The 23,883-nt window shown below is 36.7% G+C and overlaps 1 protein-coding gene across 6 annotated transcripts in view; it reads left to right on the forward strand.

The window, feature by feature from the left end:
• The window catches only part of CACNA2D3 (calcium voltage-gated channel auxiliary subunit alpha2delta 3), a 409,731-nt gene that overhangs the window by 286,979 nt on the left and 98,869 nt on the right, over positions 1 to 23,883 (forward strand). For 3 of the 6 annotated variants that reach the window (XR_005839457.2, XM_414338.8, XM_025154606.3), the window contains exons 14-17: positions 1,741 to 1,758; positions 11,991 to 12,062; positions 12,857 to 12,937; positions 16,313 to 16,387. Coding sequence is in view for 4 of the 6 variants with exons in the window: in XM_414338.8 (XP_414338.3) it covers positions 1,741 to 1,758; positions 11,991 to 12,062; positions 12,857 to 12,937; positions 16,313 to 16,387 (246 nt within the window). In the remaining 2 variants the exon portion in view is untranslated. The remainder of the gene's footprint in view (positions 1 to 1,740; positions 1,759 to 11,990; positions 12,063 to 12,856; positions 12,938 to 16,312; positions 16,388 to 23,883) is intronic. The other 3 variants (XR_006931360.1, XM_015293405.4, XM_040646762.2) reach the window with 2 other exon arrangements.

Below are 23,883 nucleotides of genomic sequence, written 5' to 3' on the forward strand. Positions count from 1 at the left end.
TCAAAGGAATTTGTAGCAATTATGAAAGTGAATTGTTGGCATGTAGATCTTGTAGCAGCCAAGTTTCAAATAAAAAACAGAATTAAGATTTATCTGGCTCTAGCAAAGACAGATTTTTGGAGGAAAAGATTGTGAACCTGGATTCCGAAGCTTAGATGAAAAGAGATGAGAATCCTTATCCAGAATAAAAAGCCTAGTGGAATGTAAATCTAATCTGCCGTCCCTATTATTCTTAATCAAGGCTTTGATGACTAATCTTTCAGAGCAAAGGAATATTCTTGATTTTTATAAAAGGCTATAAAATGAGACTGGTGTACTCCATTCAGCAACGAATAGCATGGAGCTCTGTTTTGTCAACTTTTACTAATGTTTTCTTTAGACTAATCTCAGTAAAGGCAAGAGGAGTAATTTCTTGAATGTATGTATATTTCATGTATGTAGCATCTAGTTTGTGTAGGAATTATCAATAGGAAATCCTCACTTGCATTTTGTCTGACTGTGACTCTTTCAAATGGCAAAACCTGCCCAAACCATATGTAACTGAAGAGATGTGCTCAAACAGGAGTAAATTCAAGTTCTGAAAATGATCTATAAAAATTATATCAATCAGTACTAGTATTTGTATGAGGATTCAACTTCCGATTGAAGTCATACCAGAGCATTGCATATGTGCATACATTTGTGGTTCTTATTTTTGATGATGTTGTTGATTTCTCACTTGAGATCCTGAAGGTCTTCTGGCATTTGATGTTAACTCACCTGCCTGTTCCGTGTTCAGGTGATGCCTGTGAAGAAACAATTTGTGTGGGAGAATGGGCATTTCTGAGGTGGATTTAGCACAGGGCTAAATTGCTGTGTGTAGTGAAATAGTCTGAGACTAAAAGCAAGAGAAGAATTTTGAAAAAAATAAAAACATATTGTAATGATAATAGTTTATTTTTCTAAGTTCTTCTCCATTATCTGCAATGAGTTTTTATTTCCTTAAGTGGAAACAGAACTCATTTTCAACTCTGATAAATAAGGTGTTTGGATGTAATGGAGTCTAATGCCTGCTCTCCATACCTTTTTGTGAGTTGCTTTTGTAAATACTTTGCATACAACCAGTGATGGAGTAATCTTGCTTAAGAACATGTGTCATGTGAATAGTCATATATGCATAAGCATCTTGTGTTTGCATATATGTGTGTCTAATCATACTTGTTACACTACAGACACGTTCTTCTATGCATATGTTGTTGTATTGTATGCATATATGATAGGATATTTGCATAAGCAGACACCACTATCATTTTATTTTTTCTTTCCTGTGAATTCAGCCTTTAATGCATCAAACTTCTCCTAATGTCCACTTCATTCTTAATAACTATAGATTTAGATTCTTGCAAACAAAGAATGACTGGTTTTAAACTGAAACTGTCTTTATGTTGAATTATATTTGTGTACAGCAAGATGGGACTACTTCATAGATCAAGTGTGATACCATATCTGGTGAAAAAATAATCCGTTTCTTAGTAGCATGGTATTTAACAAGTTGCACGGTGCTTTTGTGATAACTAGCAGAGAAGCTATCAAATAATGAACTAACTTAGCATAAGCCCTCAATGTAAAGTTAGTTTCCTTGGATTCTTTTTTATACTTTGTTTTTATTACATTTGTGATTTTATGAATACAACAGCTGAAGTAGCTGTTCAGATTTATTTTATGTATAATGATTGCTTGTTCTGTTTTGTTGTTTTCCAGCTCCCTCAGGCTCAAAAGGTAAAATATTTTACTCAGATCTTAGTTATTCAAAGTAATCACCAGTCCTTCATGTTTCCATGGTGTCGTGAGTATGGTACAGTAGTGATCAGTGAAACAGTTCACTGTACTGGGGCTCTGGACATCAAAGCAATGCATTGTGGCCCACTAAGAGCAGCTCTTCAAACACATGAGCTACTTGAACACAATAGGCATACAGTGGCCTACAACTTGAAAACAGCAGGGAAGTTATTTTATCAACAATTTGAAGTAATAATGAGAAAAAAAAATAAACTCACCCCATTACTGTATGTGAAACATCTCTAGATCATTTTTATTTCTATTGTAGAGACAGCATAACCCATGTTATAGCTGGTACCCTTTCACTGCTCCCCACTGTATCCGCACCTCTTTGAATACATCTGACATTTGACTTCTCTAATAGGTTGCAAGCAGTTTTTATATAATATGCTTTTTAAACAACTTCTGCATCAATATGGTATCTTACCAGTCACCTCTGCACATCATGAAAGCACAATGATTGTGGCAAAATCTAAGAAATTGCTTGATGCTTGTTCCCTCATTCTTGTATATTTCACAAATATAATCAAAGCTTCTAGAAAACAGAAAACTTAGATGCTGTTTTGTGGGTTGTGATTTGAAGCACAGAAATGAAGAAATTAATTGAATATATTGGGGAATAGCACCACCTACTTATTCAATTAATTCTCATGCTAGATAAAGCACGTTTAATATGGAATGTCATAGAAATTTAAATGCATTATTTTTAACAGCCTTTTAATGATAAAAGTTGAATTTTTAATGAAAGCTATAGATCAAGTGATTATCAGTGGATAGCTTTTTTTTTTTTTTTTTTTTTTTCAAAACTTTAGAATGGTTCATTAGTGTATGCAATGCACTTTTTAGTTTAAAAAGCAAGAAATCTGAGCGTGGAAACTTGTAGCTTTGTGGTGCCGTGTATATTTGAGGTTTTCTTGCTTGTGGATCTCAGAAAATCCTGTTTTAAATCTGTAGGTAGTGTGGTAGTCTATCACACTGGACTTTGTCCATAGTTTGTTCTTGTGTGCTTTGGGACATAGCAAATGTGACATTATGGTAACAAAAGTTGTTGCTGCTGTTATTTTTTCCTCTGGAAAAAGATGGATTAAAATTGTTTTGTTTACAGCTTCCTGGTCAAATAGAAGTGCTAAAAGACTGGCTAACTTTGACTTATTCATGTTAACCTACTTGTTTATGCCAAATGCTTCTCCTAACAGTTTGCAGAAAGAAGAAACAGGGTGAGATTAAAATATGCTGATGGGGAAATTTGTATCAGGCTGCTTACTGGTGTCATGTGATACTTACTGTATTTTAGATTGTAATGTCTACATCAATATTCTGATACAAATTATTCAAGTTCTAGATTACAAAAAGATAAAAAAAAAAAAAATGCTTTCATGGAGGGTCATGGACACCAATTTTCAGTGTGTTACCCTCGAGCAAATCAGTGCAAAGCTACAGCCACATACTTCGTATGTGTTTGCCATAATGTATACCTTCATGTAGAGAAAGAGGAGAGGGATGGAAAGAAATGAATGGAGGGGGACAGATAGAAGTAGTCTCTGAGGTCTTTTGATAACTTCAGGGGTAAGAACAAACTGTTTCTTAAACTTAGCGTGATGGATATATAAAGATAGTAGACTTTGAGGGAGGAAATGCTGACTGTTATTTCTTACTGACAGGTTTACCTTGCTCCTAGCAGGTTGATTTTTATGTGGCTGCTTTATACGTGATTATGAAAACTTTTCTACTCTAGGAGTTTTCTCCCTATCCCTCGACCTTACCTTATTTGAATCTGCATTTTCTCTTGGATTCCCTTGCAGAGCATCTCAGTGACAGTGTGCTAATGAAAACCAATGTTTAAGCTCAAAACCTAAATTCACTCCTCCCTGCTCTTCAAAAAACGAAACATGAGCAAATGCTTCATAGCTGTATTTTTCTCATATCCCTCTCTGAGTTTATTATGACACCATTCAAACTTTAAAGTTCAGTTGAGTGCATTGAGATTTCCAGACATAGTGGCCTGCTGTTCAGTCTTCAACTGGTCAAGAGTTTGCCACAGCTATACATGAAGCAGCGAAAAGTCTAATTGTCAGTTACTAGAAGCCAAAATTTTCTCCCATTATGTGCCACACAAAAATATTGCTTAACATCCAAGTTTTCTTCCAGCAAGCCAGAATGTGGCAAACATCTCCCAAGCCAAAGAATCTCTATTTCCCTATCTGCAAGGTGAAGGAAAGTAACATAGGACTGATATACATTTGCCTGTATGAATGGCTTAGTCACTAGTGTACATGTTTTGCCATATGGTGTCTGAACTTGCACTGTATTTTTGTTGGATTCTGTGTATCATCTTGCAAATGTTTTCTCTATAAACATTTCAAACAGTCATGTCTCTCTAAACATATTCACTTTAATCTTTTAGTGATCTGAAAGAAAAATGTGTCATTCCAAGTTTACCTTTACTATTTTATATCCATTATAAATACTTGGTCATCTTGATGAAATGTTATGTTTTTTATATGAAACACTTGGATACAGTCTTCTCAGTGTTTAGTCAATGTTCTATGGTAATTAGCTATCAATTTTGAAGACCATAGGTTCTAGTCTGTCTTTGACAGTTAAATAACGAATTGTTGAAATTGCAGATTTGGAGTGCAGATGGAATGAAGTATGAGTTTAAGTTGGATGTCTGTTGAAGCACGATATTTGACCTGAAAGGAGTTTTGCAGTATTCCCTATAATTAAAATAGATAATGCCACAAATTAAAAGTATTAAAATTACTAATAATGATAATAATAAAAAGTCTACCATAATTTCAGGTGATAAAGGTGCTGATTTAATATGATCATGTAGCTTTCGTAAGAAAATAAGTCTAGGAATACCTAGTGAGTCTAAAGGAGAGGCACTATCCAGCCAAACAAGTTAACGTGAATATCTTATGTCATCTACATTGTTTCTCTGCATCTTTCTAAATAATCATCCTACATGAGTGTGAAAATGAAAATAATAATAATGAACTCATAACTTGAATTTTAGCAATTTTCTGACTTTGTCACTTTGGCTTCCAAAATGACCTTTATTATTGAAACACATTTGAAAAGCAGTTTTTGTATTCATGGATGAACAGAAGCTATTCCTTTTTAATAGCTCAAAAAGGTGTTTGGTTTCCTAGCAGGAAAGCTTTCCTTGCTTTTTTGAACAAACACAGCGGGATTCAAATCTGTTGTCCTTCTCCTGCTGTGATGTTTTGTTGTACTTAGTTTGTATGAACAGGTAGAATTGAATAAATTAGGCACATAAATCAGAAGCAGATAGTTGTGTTTAGGAACATAGACATTTTTTTTAATGGTTCTCTCATGAATAGAATTGTATTTCCTCCATATAGAAATGTTTTGATGATGTTTGTTGCCCAAAAGTTCCTGACAGCTTTCTTCTCTCTTTCTGTGTTATCCCTTAACTTCTGTAAGTAGTGCTTTGCCCGCCTTTTATCTTGATGCTATCATCTTTCAGCCATTTGGAAACATCATTTATCATTCCCTGCATCATTTACCTTCCTATACTTTGAAGTGTTGAATTGACTGTCACTGGGGATAGAAAATAAAAAATTTGCAAAGCTGCTGTTTCACTGAAGTGCATGGCTAGTAATTTTAGCATTTTTATAAATTTATAGATGCCAAATTGAATGTAATGAGATATAAACTAATCATGTAGCAAACATTTTGACCCAGATTTATTATTCCTTTGTTTCTGTTTCCAGATGAGGTGTTATTTTCTTTCAATTTTATAATGTATATAAGGTTGAGTGACCTATCCAGAAAACTGGTTTAAGATTTCTGCATACCTGTTAAACAGGATCTTAAATTTAGTCTCGAGGTGTTTTCCTCACACTCCTCAACAAGTTACTTGATATTTAACAGCACTGAGTAAACATTTTGCCAATTTTAACTGAGTAAGCATTTTAAACTGATGGTTTTTGGTGTTTCACTTCTGTTTGACTAAACATAGAAATATCCCTGTCACTTTGAACACTCACACAGCTTCCTATATGGTCCCAAGCCATAATTTATATCTAAGCTAAAACAATGGCTATTCTTCATTCCAGTAGTCTACATATAACAATTAAATGGTCAAATTGCAATTATCTGATGCTACCAGCCTGTCTCATGACTCTGCTCAGACCACAGAAGGGACAGTAGTCTGAGGGGAAGACGACACCAGGTGAAACAAGGATGTTCTGAGTGGGGAAAGGAAGAAGAGGGATGGACTGGGAATGTGATAGGGTTATTCAAGGTACTGAAATAATAATAAAAAAGCCTCAGCATGAAACTCGTATTTCAAGTACATCCCTATGGAACTGCTGCCTGCTATGGATAAAGTTTCAATACTGTGGCAGTCAGTTTCAACGTTGACGCTTTGTCACAGAGTTTTCAGTGTTCCCCCACCCCAAATTTTCACCCCATTTTCAGTCCCTTTGAATGTAGCAATGTTCTTCCCCACTTTTCAGCCTTTGCATGAGGCATATGGCTGCGTAGGCCAACAGACCTTCACTTTGACCCATTTCTTTGCCCTATTCCCTTAAGTCCCATTTCCTTTCAGGCCCACAGACCAATGCTTCCTAGGTCAGTATAGCTATACAACCCTCCTCAAATACTCACTCAGATGCCTCTGTTCAGCCTCCTAAGCTTGCTTCTTCATATCTTTTTTTTAAATTCTGAATTTTCACTCTAAATTTAAAATATGCCCTGTAAATAGGACAGCCTGTGGAGTTTTTTCTGCATTTCAGGCACTGTGAGTCAATTGAGTTTTGTGGAAATCAAAGCTTCTATTGTGGGATGGTGAATAATCTAGGAGGAATGACACAGATTTAGGGAGATTAGAAATCAAAAGAATATTATTGGGGTTAAGATAATCTACAAAGAAATTTGGTCATTGTTGTGGTTATTTGATAGATATCATGAATCAGAATTGGTGAGAGGTAAATCTGACTTTACTTGACAGTGTTCAGTGAAAGACATGTCCTCTTCAGAAGAACTGCTCTACTGTTGTTGCAGTCTAACATTATTGCAGAAATGAGGACTATAATCAGAAAAAAAAAAAAAAATTGCAAGAAAAGTTTTCATTTTATGTATAAATATTCTATTGTATAAATCAGGAAATATATGCTGGAGAGAATTAGAGTTATGAAAGTTCACTTCTGAGCTGAACAGGCCTGCTAGGATTTCATAATGTAAATCATAGACATAATCAATTTTATAAAAATAGATTTTTTGAAGTTTCAGATCAAGTATTTTCTTGGATAATTGTCCTTTTAATACAGTGACCAAATTCTATAAACTCTGGTATGCTCTGTGATTATCTAAAATACAAAATCTAAACTCTGAAAGATACCAAACAACTACAAGTTTACAAGCTTAGATTTTGTTTCCTTTCTGTGGATAACCATGATCCAAAATTAGCAACAAAATAAAGAATTGCTCTTTCAAAGTAATTCAAAAATTAATTTATATATTGTTTATTTGGCATCTTTCATTTAGCAGTAACAATTAGGGAATATTCTTATTTAACAGGATTTTAAAACGTTTTTAAGAACCAGCTAAAGTGAAACAATGCTGCATATTTTCTTTGAAGGATCAGAAATAATATCTAAAAAAGGATATGGGCTTTGGTACTTGTTCTTCTGTCTCAGGAGACAGTGAGTGCTTCCTCACTAGCAGAGCCTGGCTTCATTATAATCATTGCACAATATAAGCACAAAATAACAGTAATAGATAGGAACAATACTAACATTGTCTTAGAAAATCTGGGCAGCTTGCTGTAACTCCTCTTGCCTAAATGGGAGATGTTGATTACTGCACTCATTACACGCAGGTCTCAATCAAAATGCAACAGTCAGAAAATGGCAAGAAGAAAGTGAGCTGAACATTAGGTGACTTCTTTTGTTCTCTAAACGACCACTCTGTTTTATGGGGCAGCCTATTTCTCCATATTTTTTTTTTCTCCATGCTTGCAAATTATGGAAAAACTTTCTTGAAGAAAATGTCTGTGGAATTCCTGTGTGATAAGGTAAACCTGGGGGTTTGTTTTGTAATATATAAGGCCCATGTAAACATACTAAATTGGTCTCTGGAAAAGCAGAAACTCCTTTCTATTCAATGGGAAATAAATATCTAAAAGATTAAGGGGCATTTGAAAGGACGAGTATACTTAGTGCCATGCTGCACATAATCAGAGTTTTGCATTAAGCATGAAGATGACTCCACTCTTCTAGAGTTATTAAATAACCACTTGAAGGCGATCAAGATGTAGTAACTGATATGCTGCTAAGTAAGAGCTGGGGATTGATGTCAGCCAGAATCTGGGTGTGTTAACTAATGTGGTGTCCCAGGTAAAGAATAACTCAGGCACTTACTAGGTGTTGAAGGAACAGAAAGAGGCTTGATTTATTAATACTTCGATGTGTAAAAAGAAATCATGATTAAACATTGGAAAAAATAGTACGGTAGTAGTAGAGAAGAATAAAAAAAGGGGGGGGGGATTCTCAATGTACTGGAAGCAATCACAGTTATTAGTGGCTTTGCGTATTAATTTAGATGAGGTTCTGGCATTTGGGTCAAAATTCATCCATATTTGTGAACAAAATGAGTCCACCAGCAACATCTTGTTTCAGCAGACACCATATAAATAACAAATGCAGTATTGTGCAAATACATATTTGTCATACCCTACCTGATTCCTGTGAACGCTACCATCCTCTGGAATCTGTTGAGGTTGGTAAAGATGAACCATGTAAGCTTAGAACATAGTTTTCAATCCTCAGAAGGATGAAATATGCCAAATTAAGCATGTCTTCATAGAAATAGCAGTGACTGCTAGTAGTAGTTTGTTCTAAGAGATTGGATTAAGTAAAGCCTAATTAGAAATTGAGATTAAAATTGTGTTGCTTCAGGTTTCAGTCATTCCCTAGGGTTTTCTATTGTATGTAACTCTTAACCACCCAGCTGATGAGCTTATTACATTACATTCAAATGAATATCATTCTGTGTATTTGCCCACAGCACTAAAAATCCCTGTTCTTGTGGGTAAATGAGTTGTTACCTGTTTAGAGGTATGCACGTTGTGCTTACAGGTTAAAAAAATCATACCTCAAGAGGTTTCCTGTAAGAAATATTTGGTTACAGTATTTTCTTTTGTATGTCCCTACATGGTTGTTTTCTGAGACTATGAGTTTGTGATGCCCAGTAGATACATTTGGAAATCATAAGTGTTGTCTACATATTCGTCTGGGGAGAAAAATAGTAAATGAGTAACTAAAGAATGTATTACTAATTATTGCACAATAATACGAAATTTGAAATAAGAACAGCCACTCAAACTTTAGGATTATAAATAGTCTGAATTTGTGGTATCTAATATTTTTCTTTAAACATTAACTTCTAATTACATATTTGCCAATGATGCAAAAAAGTAAAATAAATAATAATAATCCTAGTAAGTCATATAATATTAGTAATGCACGATTGTTCTGAATATAAGCAATTAGGGAGGTTTTAGCAATGATTAGAGTGTTTCTGCTTGTTTGTTTCCCAGAATTAAGTTTTTTGAACATTTGCATAAGTTGTCACAGAGTTCTGTTATATGTAACAAATTGTCAGACTTAAAAAGAACAATGCAGAATTCCTAGATCATGGCTTCCTTTGCAGTTTATTCACAGACTCGAGTTTTAATTTCCCTAGCAATAATACCCAGTGGCTACTATTCTACTATTTCAAAGTACTTCTGTCAAAATGTCATTGCCCAGGGAATAAAGTTGTCCTCCCATGGAGATAACTCCTCACAATCTAACAGAAGTGAATACTGCAGCATAAGTTGGTAACTCGATGAAACATCCCAAACATGAGTCATCAATCATCTGGTTATTTTCTGACTCCCCTTACAGAAGCAGCCAACAACCTGCCCACCTACCAAAAAAAAAAAAAAAAAAGGTCAAAAACCTATCAAAAAATAAAATAATAAAATTGCACTTCCATGAGAATTGATTGCATTAGCAATTGTAGATACTTGTGGATATTGCAATTACAGGGCAGTAATTATCTACATGCTTCCATAGTTACTTTTGAGAGTTCACAACCAGTTCTCTTAGAATTTCCCAGGAACTCCATACTATCCTTTTTCCCCCATTTAAAGAATTTCAAACACCCTAAAACTTTACTGACCAGGCCCTTGGCTGGCATCCTATCTGATAAATTGTTTCTAGTAATCCCTTGAGAGTAAGTAGGCTCGCTGTAAACTAATACCATAATGATACCTGACAAATGCATAATGTCAGAGATGAACAACCCTGGGCAATCATATAAAATCTCTAAACGCTCCAAGATGTCACCCCATAATCAGCAGAACGCTTTTTCAGTTCCTGGTGTACATGTGTTCAAGACTGTTGAACATCAATACCGCAGCAGGCTCCTCTCCATACAAATCATGTCAGTGTGCTTAACTGTACAACTTTAGCCAAAGAGGGTACATTCCTGGGTTAGTTCAGCTGCTTTTAGTGCAACCCCTGGACTCAGTGTTTTGTTGGGTTGGTATTTCTTTTGTTTGGTTCTTAATAATTTACTGTTGTTTAATAGATCAAGGATCATATCAGCACTGGAAATTAGGTATTTATTAAAAGGGAAAACAAACCAAATAATAAAACATGATCATGAGCTGGTTCCACCTCATGTCCCTGTTGATTCCTTATCAGATGTATACCTTGATCCTAAAACTCATTTGTGTTTGTCTGATGTCTGCAAACATTCTTCCTCACCATAAGATAGTGCCATGCTTCAGTTTGGGAAACTGAAACCCTCCTGAAACAGACTGGGAGCTGCAAGCCATGTAAAGTTCTAGATTTTCCTTGTCTAATTTATTAATGTGAAATACGATTCATAAAATATTGTGGTAACAATATATGGGCTTTGTGTTCTGAAAATTTAGAGAGTTGATAGATATTTCATTGTCAAAAAAAAAAAAAATAGGAAGTATCGTTAGGAAAAAATCACACATTCTCAAAAATGAAAGTGCTTTAAAATACTGTCTGAGTACAGAAAATATGATACTGATGGAACAGCAGTAGGATAATGTCACTGTTGCAGTTGGTATGACTCTCACCTCCAAATTTTTTCAGTAAGATTGTCTCTCCTTGTGAATTTGGCTAAACTTAGATGCAATTTAGCAGAACTTGTGTGTCCTTAGAAATTACAAATCACAATAAAGTCATGATTTCAACTGGATATGTCATACTTCATTTAAAAGTAGGATAAGCTTTTTTAACTTCAAATGTCTTCCAAAATTATAGGGTCAGAAAGTGTTTAACAGTAACTCTCAACTTCCTCCTTGCATTATCTTTCGTATGTAGATGATGGAGATCCACAAGCACACAGAGCAGTGCTTGTTTCTTGAGCACGACAGCTAACACTTGCCTTACGGCAGAGATACAGTGAGAGATATGGCCAGAGAGCATGAAGAGACAATAGTCTGAGCAAAGCCACTCTGCTGTGGCCAATGATAAGCATTCTGCATGTTTCTCTTGAATGGAACCAAGGTCAGGAGATCTGTTTTCTTACTAAATTGAAGAAATATGTTGCAACCTGAAGCGCAGCATCAGCTAATGCTTCATGCCACCACTTAGTCCAGCAAACTGAAACCGGATAGAGCAAAGATGCTCCTGGGATCCTAACTGGCCGTCATCCTTTCTGCTGCAGTGCTAGCTGATGAGATCTCAATCTGAACCAGAAACAAAGTGCATGCAACTCATGACCTCTTGTTCCTTGCTGGGAGAAAACAACCCAAGGCAATCTTGGCATAACTGACACTGGGAAAGATGTGGAACAGAGCTCCAGCTGCTTTGCTACTGCACATGCTGCTTCCACAATCCACATTCCAGCCCCTTCGTGTCTCTCACGGGAAATTGCAATAGAAATGAAGAAGAGGCATCTTTCCTGCCAGTCCAGATGGTGGGGTGGGCAGAGGTGCTATAGTTGAGACGGAGCAGGGTGGGGCTGGGCTGGACTGACTGCAATTCTAAATTGATAAGCATCATTTAGATAAATTGCCTTCTCTCACTTTAATGAAGAAAATGTAATTGAAAAACGCAATCACGCCTGTAATTATTCCTTGGTTCTTAGAGATAATATTTCTTTTTTAAATATAGCTTGCTGACGATCAGGGATTGGTGTTGATGACAACTGTTGCCATGCCGGTATTTAGTAAGCAAAATGAGACTGTAAGTACTCAGACTGTTTCTGCTGTGTGATCATAGGGTGACTGCTGGGAAGTTGCTTTTAGGAATCTAAAAATGTTTTAGCCTGCTCTGTAAATTTTTGTTCTTTTCTTCTTATTTAATCTACAGTTATTATCCCTGCGCTGGTATAAAAATGTGGATGAATAATCCCAACTACCTATACCCTAGACACCATAGTAAAATAATAAAACCCTATGTCTAAGAGAAAAACTCAGGCAACAGCACTTTCTTTCTTCTATGTTATCTTCTTACAGCAGATAATCCATATATTTTTTCTTCTTTGTACTGGTAGGCTTCTATTGTGTAGATCCAGAATTTAATTACTTGTGCTTATATCATAGATATATATATATTTACTTTTGTTAATTTAAGACTTTATTGAAGGAAAATGTATGCATAATTTTCTTTATGCTTAGTTCTCTTGTCTACTGAATGGTGGGATAAATTTTGAATGAAGGGAGTAACACGTTTTAGCCACTTTTTTTTTTTCATTTGGAAACTATTTTGCATGGGGAAATTTTCTGTAGAAGGACTCATTAACTATTGGAAGTTTGAATACCTTTTCTATCTGAATTGCAGATAAAGTAGAAGGGAGAACCGTTATTGACTAAATGACTGCTTGATCGGATTAACAGTACCAGCTTCTGCTTTTCCTAGCTTTTAAATGATCTCTCTGTTATCTATTCACTTCTCTAGAGTAGCTACAACGTTAAATTAGTGGTGAGAATGTTCATTACTATTGTGTTTCTCAGTACATGTCTTATTGTTCTTTTCAGAGATCAAAAGGGATTCTCCTGGGAGTAGTTGGCACAGACGTCCCAGTTAAAGAACTTCTAAAAGCTATTCCAAAATACAAGGTAATTCACAAAAGCTGGTAGGTTGTTCTAACTCAGCATATGTGATATAGTCATTTATTTAGCATTTATTTATGCAAGTTTACTAGCAAATGAAAACTTAGAGGGCAGTTCTATGTTTATACTGACATAGTTCCATTGTGTCACCAATTTGCCTCAGGAGTTCTAGCTTTGCATAGCCGATTTTTCCTGCCAAAATTAATGTATGTTCATCTTCAAATTTCTGCGCATCTCAGTATGCTCTAGAAGGTCATCTTTAATAAAATAAATGAGGCCATTCAACCACCCAATATAACTAGAACACCACACAAAATATCAAGAAATCAGTGCAGAAGATTTGAATAATTTTATATGAAAAGCATGCAAAAATCTTGCCTTTAGGATTCCTGCCTATGTATCTTTCCTGTACCGAACTGAATTAGGGCAAATGCAAAACAGAAAGGCTGTCCCAACTAGGAAGAAGTTTGCAGAGTGTGAGAAGAGGCAGCAGATGACACCTGGTATCAGGACTTAGTGAAGAGAGACATTCCAGGTCAGGATAAATAACAGTACAGTCTCAGTACAGGAACCACTGAAGTTAATTAACCACAATTTAGATTATACCGTTTGTGTATGCAGAATCACTAGGTGGTGGCAGAGAAAAGGATTACAATATGCTAAATCTGGAGCTATGAAAATCTTTGATGTCTCTAAGGGTAAAAACAAGTTTCATTTGCAATGAAAATGATGAACACTGTTGTAGTAACTGAAGGTATGACTGGTGAAAGCCTGGCTGTTCATAGCTATGTAATAATGGCCAAATCATATAGATATTATTTAGAAGGCTTCCGTAAGATTTGGACATATTCTGAATACACGAAGTATAGAGTGTGGTCCCTGAATGACAGATATTGCAGCAGATTTATTCAGAGTGATTCAGAAAAGGAGAAGATTAAAATTTCTGTTTTTTTTCATATGATATAATATTTTTGAAGACTTAGTTTTCTGAGGAAGTAATATACAATCCTATTTTTGAATACGAGACTATTTGAAAGTACATTTTATACTGCAGGATGTAATGCAAGAGAAGATTATTACAAGAGGCATCAATATCATGCAATACAATTACTTTAGTGAAATCATTTGAGTTATAACTTCCAGTCTCACATACCATAAACATTTCTGAACAGTAAAAAGACCATGCAATTGCAAGAGCATAATCACCCCTGGGACCCATTCCTGCAGAGGCGGTATGTGAAATAAAATTCACACAGGGATATAAAATGATTGGTTGGAAATAGAATTCTGCTGACCTGGAATTCTCTCAGCTTGGATGAGATGGGTTTTATGCCGAGGAAGATGAGTAATAACAATGAGCTATTTTCAGCAGTCATTTTCCAGACTAAACTTCCCCAGATGTCAGTGGGAGTTTACTCTTAATAAGGTAGGGTTGGATTTACTTTTCATGTGGCATTTTACCGTTAGAGAATTTTTTCGTTTCTCAATCAGTTTATCATTTAGAGAGTTCAAGCTTAAAAGTGGCAACACAGCTGTAAGCAGTACTCTCTCTCAAACCAAAGCATTTTATGTGCAAAGTGTACAGTCTCACGTATTGCACAACACACAACAAATACTACCCTTGCTGTGCTGGTATACTTTAAATCAGCAAATACTTATTATGCTGTGAAGTGTACCACCCACATTTGTTTTGTTACCTGACATTCATTGCTTGGACATCATCCTGCAGTTATCAACACAGGCAGTTATACTCAAGATCTGATATTTAGCCAACAGCTAGTTCACTTGTCATACTATAATAGGTAAAATATGTCCACTGTTATTATTTTGGTTCTCCTTCCTTTATGAAGAGATGCCAAGAACTTATCACCTTCTATTACTTTCACAGAAGTTTATTGCTTTAGGAAAACTGCTAATTTATGAAACAATCTTCTCTATAGCAGATACGGTTGACCATTTACAATCATTCACAGGCAGATATGGTATAAATCTACCTGGCGTGTTTTCTCTGTGACCTTGCCATAATGTAATACCTTGTATATTCCCAGAAAATTACAGAAGCCCATAGAGTTGCTGTCCTATTTATCTCTTAGAAATGATTCTAGCTTGTCAACCTTTCTCACATTGCTTTATGCCAGGCAAAGTCCTGAGGACCCACTTCAGCAAAGCATTCAAGAATGGACTAAAGTTTAAGGAAACAAAACAAAAAAAAGCTTGAATTTAAACAACTTGGTAAGGCACACTGCTGAGTAAGGACAGTTTGCTCTTTGCTCAAGAAGATCGTTCATAGGGAACAAGGGAAAGATTGTGTTTTCAAAAGTTCGTTTGTTAGCAGGGAGAAACACGGAGTGTGCACCAAAGCAAAACACTTCTGGTTGTGGGTTTTCCTTTGTTTTGTTTTGATACCTCAGCAAGTCGAGATGCTTATATAAGGATATGGCTATAGAAACTGAATCATATTCACACTGAACAGTTTCACAGCTCTGTGGAATGTCATATTACTTTGCTTCACAGTTGGAAAGCACTGAGTGAGGATGCATAGTGAGCATGCTCTCGGCATGGCAGAAGGCAGTTATACACTGAAGCTGCAGTAAGATTGTATATTAGCATCACAATTATGCTAAAAAGGGATGTTTGAATGACCACATGAATGATTTGCAGGTGTATTTAGGCACTCAGTGGGTGCAGTCAACTGTGTAATGGACATATTGTTAAAAGAGTAGTAGTGTTATTTAAATAAGTACAGTGTTAAATTTGATTACGTATCCTGTTAGGCTTCATAAAGCATTTCATTGCTCTCATAAGATGTTCCATAATTCCACTTGGTACAAACATGTAAATTGCATGTATTTCTTTATAGGTGCATGTCTTCTGTGTCTCCCAATGAATCTGAATTAACAGAGAGCTAAATGTAAATATCATCTATGGCAGGCCACTGCTTGATCAGTGTAACTTTACTTTTCAGTATCATTGGTTTAAGTGCTTCTTTTACAGCATCACTTGAACAAGTGAGGTAAACCAAACCTAGCTGCTCCTGGGAATGTGTGAAGGTGTCAGCATACTTTTGATTTGACACACGTTGTATGGGACATGCTATATATGAATATATATCTTATTCACTCCAAGGTACATAGAAGTGAGTGTCCTAGGTAACAAAATGTGTCTGTGACATTTTAAAGTTATGCTATATGCTGAATTCATCACAATGGCAAGTTCTCGTTTGCAAAAATGTCAGGGATCAAAGCTCTGCATATATTATAATGAAATACTTTGTGGGTGAGTGTTACGAATACTGTCTTGGATAACTGAATGCCTGCTTTTTGTTTAAGAATTTACTGTGGGCCATGCTAATTAGTATTTCTTTCTCATTTTCTCTTACAGTTAGGTATTCATGGATATGCTTTTGCAATTACGAACAATGGATATATTTTGACTCATCCAGAACTTAGGCCTTTGGTAAGAATACTATTTACCAATCTATTTTACCTAGATATATATATATTCCTCTTGTTTGTCTTTTAATGAGAAGAATATATTCATTTTTTTTTTAATAAAAAGCATCAGATGATGTACTTTATAATGTTTTATAGCACTTTATAATGCTTGATAAATTTACCTCTGGAAACAAAGGTTAGCATAAAAAAGATTATGGAAAAGAAATATACCAGTTGCTCTAAGGGATGGGATCCAGGCCTCCATTGCTGCAAAATGGCAAAGCCAAAAATTGCTGTAATTATGTTCATTTTATATTGAAATGGAATGCCAGAGCGCTCTATTGCTGTGTAATAACCCCTATTTGTCATGTTAAAGCATTAAAGCTAATTTAATGTGTGTACAGAAATTTCAATAAAGCATACTTTTAAGCAAAATAGGGGCACTAGGGATATGCATACTAAAAGAGAACTAGAAGCAAATTCTGCTTTTAGTTTCCCTTCATTGTCTTTGCATTAATCACAGTAAGAAAAATAGAAGTGCTTGTTACACAAGTGTTTATAAGCCTAACACCCATGAGAACTGGTACATTCTTGATTGCATCATTGTTTAGTAACAGCACGTGCAAGTGTTCCATCACTATCAACTCTTAGTAAAGCATTGGTATTAATGATTCCACTGGTGTGTACACATGGATGCCATATGTGTCAGTATAATTTTTCTTCAATCAAGAGTATCGCTCATGGTTCTGGTAGAATTTCTCAGAGACGCGGAAAGGAAGACAGTGTGTGCTTAGAATATGTCAAATTGCTGACCAGTAAGAAACATAATTCTCATAAATGACTTTTGCAAGTTAATCCATTGTCAGATCCCAGTCAGTTAAATTAGCATGCTTTGGTGACTATTTGTTGCTATTTTTCACCTCCATGCTCCCTACAGATGATTTCCAATGAAGATGAATTTTTATCCTATTGCTCTATGGGGAACAGGGCCACTGCCATCCAAATATATAACAGGAATAAAAAACGTCCAACCTCAGTTTACTCTTAAGGAAGATAGCAAGCTCTGAATCAATCCCTAAGCATTTCCTCTCTTAATGCATTTTGTCTCTACAAGACAGTGCATACATCTCAAGTATATACTAAAAGAATCTTCTGACTCCAATTACCAGCAGTGTCCAGCATGAGATTGCTCCTGAGGAAGATGCAGGAACTGAGTAAGAGGATGTAGGAAAATCTCACAGTAGTTAGCATAACTCTTCAGCTTCAGATAGGCTTCTGCTCGGAAACATTTGGTTCTCATTTTTAAACATTAAGGCCTGTTAGAGTGGATACTTCTGTTATCCATACTAACATACTCAATTTTGCAGTCAGCGTAACTTCTCATAGTAATGATTTTTCCATACTGTAACTGTTTTATGCAGAGGTTTTATTTTTAATTCCGGTTTTAAATTTCATTAGTAGTAGTTTTCATGACCATGGAAAGCAGAAGCTCCTAATCTATCTTTTCTTTTCCATTTCTGACTTTGTGTAATGATTTGTAATTGTTATCTTATTGAAACATCTCACCATAATAAACATTCAGTATTTTCAGTATTGCTGTAATATTTTTCTGTACTTGCTTTTCTACACAGTGTTGACGTATTCTCTTTATCTTTCTGACCTCTTATTTGTCCTTTCTTCCATGTTCTTTGCTTTCTTGACCGCTGAGCTCTGTTTGGTAACCATAGCTGAGCAGAGGCAGCACCGACCTCCTTACAGCACTTGGGTTATATACAGAGATTTTTAGTGCACCTTCATGTTTCTTCTGCTGTGTCTTCACTGCTTTGTTACCTTACCCATGTCAGGTGGCTATTAGTATAATTTTGCTTGTAGCTCACATACAGCTGTATCAAATACATAACTTAAGAATTGCTTAAAAGAGCCAACGTTAAAGGCACGGGAACTGGATGAGATGTGTCTGTACTAGCATTCTGTATGTACTGCTAACATTCTTGCTACTTGAAATTTTTTTAACCTAATGATGCTAATTGTCCTCAGTGAATAAAAGGATGAAATAGATGCTGTTCTGCTACTGCATAACCTTTTTATATGAACCTTTCTCTGTGTGAGAAGTACTATTGTGCAGAGAAGTTGTCTTCAAAGTTTTGTAGCTGTTGCAAAGGAAAATGTGATGGGATTGGTTTTACTTCATGATTGGCCACCACTACACTCACAACTTTTCTTCTTATCTCTGCATGCATTAAAAGTATCCATAGGGTTGTTGGTTGGTTGGTTTTTGTTGCTGGCTTTTTCCTAACTGGGGGCTAGTGGAGCAATCCCAATTTAAAGTATCATTCTAAAGTAGATGCAAAGGCATTGTTTTTTATTTTTTCTTTGTTAGTTTTGTTTTTATAACATTCCCCAATTTTCACAGTACTAAAATCATGACCTTGTCTTGATTCTTAATAATGTAAGGGCTTTTTGAAACCTTCAGGCATGACAGGTACATCTAGCAGCCTATATTTGCAAATCCATAAGTACATGTATTTGAAATTTGCCTATTTACATTACAAGAATTAGACAACATGCAATTGCTGTATCATGCTTCTTTCTTCTGGCAAATTAGGATAGGGATTGTTCCAAAAATAATGGTATATATTCTTTATAGAAGAGAGATTTTAATATACAGAAGGTAATAAAATCCAGGAACAATGGATAGTTTCAATTATACTGACAAAGGCTGCTGTCTGATTTCCTTATTTCTGTTGTGGTGGCATGTTTTTATGAGGCAGAAGTTGGTTTTCTGTTACTATTCCAAGCCCCAGCATACATCTTGAAGGCACTTATTTCATTACCTTATACAAGAGTCTCTCTTTTCAGAATCAGAACATTGGGCAGTCGCCCATAAGCTGTCAACTGTAGGGAAGTCATTGTGATATATATTCATGGTCTGCTCATTTTATTTTTTTGGAAGACTCATTTTTACCTCTGGGTTCTGTCAGTAGTGTATAATGGGAGTCTTTTTTTTTTTTTTTTTTTTTTTTTTTTTACTTCAGTGGAGTTTTTGAGAGTGATGTGATTACTGGTCTGAGCCCTTAGGACAAAATCAGGACAAATCCTGATACCATTGTAACAGTGACAAAACACTCCATGAATGTTGTGACAAACAAGTATGTGAAAATAGGCACATAAAACTGGATCTGGATAGCTGACAAAAGAGCTGTCCTGAAATATGAGGGCTGCTCTGAGAGTAACGCCTCCTATTTTATGATATTGGCCCACTATATCAGAGGTGGATGTTGGTGGGATGGCAGTAGAGGTTGAACCTTCCCACCAATAATCCATTATGTTTTGCTGCCATGTGACAGATGGCAGCATAGGGGCAGTCTGACAAAATGATGTCTGATGTGAAAGTACATATGAGGCACAGGTATGTCACTGAATTTCTCCATGCAGGAAAAAAGCACCCATTAACATTCATTGATGCTTGCTGAACGTTTATGGAGACCAAACAAAGGGTGTGAGCACAGTGAGGCAGTGGGTGATGCATGTCAGCAGTAGTAACTGTGACAGTGGGTCATCTTTGCTGGTGCAGATCTTTTTGATCAGAGTATGAAGGCTCTTGTTTCATGCTGGTGAAAATGCATAGCTAATGGTGGTGACTTATGTTGAAAAATAGTGTCTTGTAGCTGAGAATGAATCAAACAGTGTTATTGTGTTCTTAGTATCTGGTGTAGTTTCCATGGAATTAAATAGGAGGACCCATGAAATAATCACGTAAAATCATTCTGGATGGGTTGGAGTTTATGTTCAAGTACATAGATTACTGTTTTCATCCAGACTGGCTTACATGTTGATATATTTTCCTGTGATGATATAAAGCTAGAACATTGCTAGACCGCTGAGCTGCTAACCACAGTGGCTGTATCTGTTAGTTCTGAAGCTGACATGCTGCTTCTTAAGAAATTGTCTTATGGGGCACTGAGCAGACGAACAACACAGGAGACGCTCATTGGGGAAGACTGCTTCCTCTTGGACAAGATTTTCATCATAGAGTAACCAGTATATTTAATCCTTAAGCTAGGTATGTTACACTGATTATTCTGCTGGGTTTGTTGTAATGTGTTTTTCTTGGCCGTTTCCTCTCTTATTTCTCCTGTTTCTTCTGCCTTTTTTTTTTTTTTTTTTTTTTTTTGGCAGAGGTGTGTGTGTGTATTTGTGTGTGTATTTATTATTTTTTTCTAATAAATTAGGCTTTCAGATAGGATGCATGGTTGGTTGCGTAGACATGGCCAGATGATTTGAATAATCGCATTTTGGAGGTTGAGGTGGAAAGTGCTTTCCAAGGGTAAGATACTTGTAAAGGTTGGTGACAGCTGTAGTCGTCCAAGTCAGTGCTGGATGGAAGTTTTCATGAGTGGCTATTGGCATGGGGGACCTGAAAAGGAGTTTCAGTTGCAGTCTTCTCTCAAAGCCGTTACTAGAGAGATGAGTCTTGACAAACAACTTCTATTAGATGATAGAATCACAGAATGGCTTAGGTTAGATGTTATGTTCCTAAATTTCCTCTTCTTTACTTTAAAGCCATTTCCCCTTGTCCTGTCACTATCAGGCAGTGTAAAAATTTGGTCCCCATCCTGCTTGTAAGCTCTCTTCAAGTACTGGAAGGCTGCAATGAGGACACCCAGGGCCCTTCTCCAACCTAAAGAAGCTCAACTTCCTCAGCCTTTCTGTACAGGAGAGGTGTTCCAACCCTTTGATCATCTTCATGGTCTGGATCCATTCCAACTGCTCCTTGTCTTTCTTGTGTTGGGGGCACTAGGCCTGGGCACAGTACTTACTCAACCAATTCCTTATATACCAAATATATGGATATGGAGGGTGGTCTCTCTTAGAGATAAGGATGCAGTGTGGGGCCATGACAAAGGCCCTGCTCAAGTCCAGGTAGACAACATCAGTAACCCTTCCTTTGTCCAATCATGTCATCGCTGCATCACAGAAGACTGTTCCAAACAGCTCGATTTTTTGTTCTACCATTGAGTGCACTTTACCTTTATGCTACATTTGCACGGAAACGTGGTTTCTTACCCCTTTTTCTACCCTTCTCCTCCCTAACCCACCTCAACCTGCGCCACCTCTCCCTCCCAACGGCTCCCGACGTCCTTCCGGGCCGCCTCCCCACCGCGCTGCCCGCGTCCCTGTGCCGGCCGTCCCGCAGCGTGCCGCCGTCCCTCCCCTCCCGCGGGGCTGCCCCGCTGCGCTGTCGGGCAGCGGCCATGAGGTGGCGCCCCAGCACCGCCCGGCGGGGCGGCGAGAGCGACTTCGGGCTGCGGCTTGGGGACGGGGGAGCGCTGAAAACTGCCCTTATCCCCGTGCTGCTCTATCGCAAAGCTCTTTCTTATTACTGTCGTTTTTAATTTTGTTTCTAATTACAGAACAGCTGAGTAAGTTTAACTTTTACTTTTTAACGTTATTTTTCATTTCGTGTTTAATTTCAGATCCGACAAGTCCTTTTTCTCTCCTCCTTCCCTTCTCCTTCCCTTCTTCCCTTCCCCTCTTTTTCATAGTAATTCCAGAAACTATAGTTGAAGGTCGTGTTGTTTCAAAAAAAAAAAAAAAAAAATTAAAAAATGCCATTAGTGCCATATCAAAATGCTCCCAGAATGTTGCATTTTAATTAAAAGTCATTATTTTCTACAGAGAGCAGTGGGGGATTCTTAATTATTTTCCAGCAGGTAATTCGTTCAATCTTATGATACAAATAGAAATTTTCTGTGAAACTTAAAATGACGAAAGAAAAAGAATAGAATTGTTTGGGGGTTTAAGAGTGAATTTCTGAGGTGTTGAAGGCAGTGACTTGGTTTGGAAAGGTCTCTGCACATGCTTTAAATGTACACGAGGACACTTTTTTTTCTCAGTAACAGTTATGCCAGATTTCATTGCCTATTTGGTGATATTCTGCTCACGCTTGCAGTGGTACTCCATTAGCAGTTAGGATGCAAAATTTATCGTGTTAGAAATTGTCAATGAAATGAGGGCATTGAAGGCAAAGGAAGGATAACAAACAGATGATGCAGACTTTTTTGCATATACTTAAAAACAACTGCTGTGTTAGTTGTGGCTTATCGGTCCTTAGGAAGCTGTCACTGCAGTTTGTTAAATGGAGGTGCTGGAGGAAAACTGCCGTCTGATGAAGGCTCGGTGGGGTTACAGGGAAGGGAAAGAATGCTGCTGAATGAGCAGCGCCTGCAGTAGTCACAGAGGGACACCTTTGTGGATCTGATCTCGTTGTAGGGGCTCTTACTTTTGCTCCACCATCGTTAAATTTGTGTGGTTTTCAACGAAGAATAGCAGGAGCTCTAGTAGCTTTTGTGAAGTCTGCAGCTTCAGCGGTTGGGAGCTGGCAGTAGGAGTTGTATTTCTGTTCAGGGAATAAAGAGGAATTTCATTTTCAGTAATTATCAGGTTCATTTAAGGTAGAATGCTCAGAGTTCCTGGCCAAGAAGCTCAGGTTCCTGACCTAAAGAAAATGCGCATTTAAAGAAATGTATCTGTTACAGAATCAAATCGCATATTTTATTCACATTCTACCACTCTTTTTATAAAAAAAAGTAAAATGAGGACTGTTTTACCCATTACATGAGCCGATTATGATATCCCTTTCCTTAATCCAATAACGTCAATGATGACTGAGGATTTTATAATGTTTCTGAATTGAAATTAAAGCTTTCTGTCCCCCCAAGGAAACGGAGGCAGATATTCCTAATCAGCATAAGCTCTGGAAGACAAGTAGTGGTAATTTTCGAATGGCTGTATGTGACTGCACTTTTTATCACCGTAAACCAATGGGCAAATTGTTTTCTTTAAAATGATGCACATTTATTTGCTTCTGATCAGTATTAATCGGGAGCATTTCAAACAGAAATCAAAGCCCCTGAATATATTGTAATACCTTCGGTGGAATACATTGGCGGTTTAGCTGCCTGAGTAATTTGCCATTTAAAACTTGTTGACTATCATGATATATTGCATTTAGCTGAAGGACTTGGGTGTATTTAAAGATCGCTAGACCAATATTAAGTCTTTTGTAGCTGTAAATTCTGGGAAAATTTGTTTCTCCTAATATAGAAAAACAGAGAAACGCGAGTCCCAGGGGAAACATTAATGCCCCACTTAAGCAGTGTTAGCCTTTCATAAGCAGCAAATCTCATTTCTCTCTGGGGAGTCCCGCCTGGAACGTAAGATAACCTACACTTACCCTTGCTTTATTCAGCAACTCCATAAAACTCTACAGCTGTAGCTGACAGCAGAATATTTAAATGATTTGAACAGTGTAAATGCCTCACGTTCATTTAAATAACTGAAGAATTCAATCACTTGAATGCCAATGATTATTCCTATTGGAGTTTACATTTTAAAAAAGACAGCCCATCTGAATCCCTGTGAGAGCATTAAATTGCTGTCTAATTAGAAGTGCAAAATTACATATATTTAAAAGATAATTAAGGGTTTGAAGGCTGTTGAATAACGGGTTGTACA

This window comes from Gallus gallus, chromosome 12 (assembly GCF_016699485.2).
Source record: "Gallus gallus isolate bGalGal1 chromosome 12, bGalGal1.mat.broiler.GRCg7b, whole genome shotgun sequence".
NCBI classification, from domain to species: domain Eukaryota; kingdom Metazoa; phylum Chordata; class Aves; order Galliformes; family Phasianidae; genus Gallus; species Gallus gallus.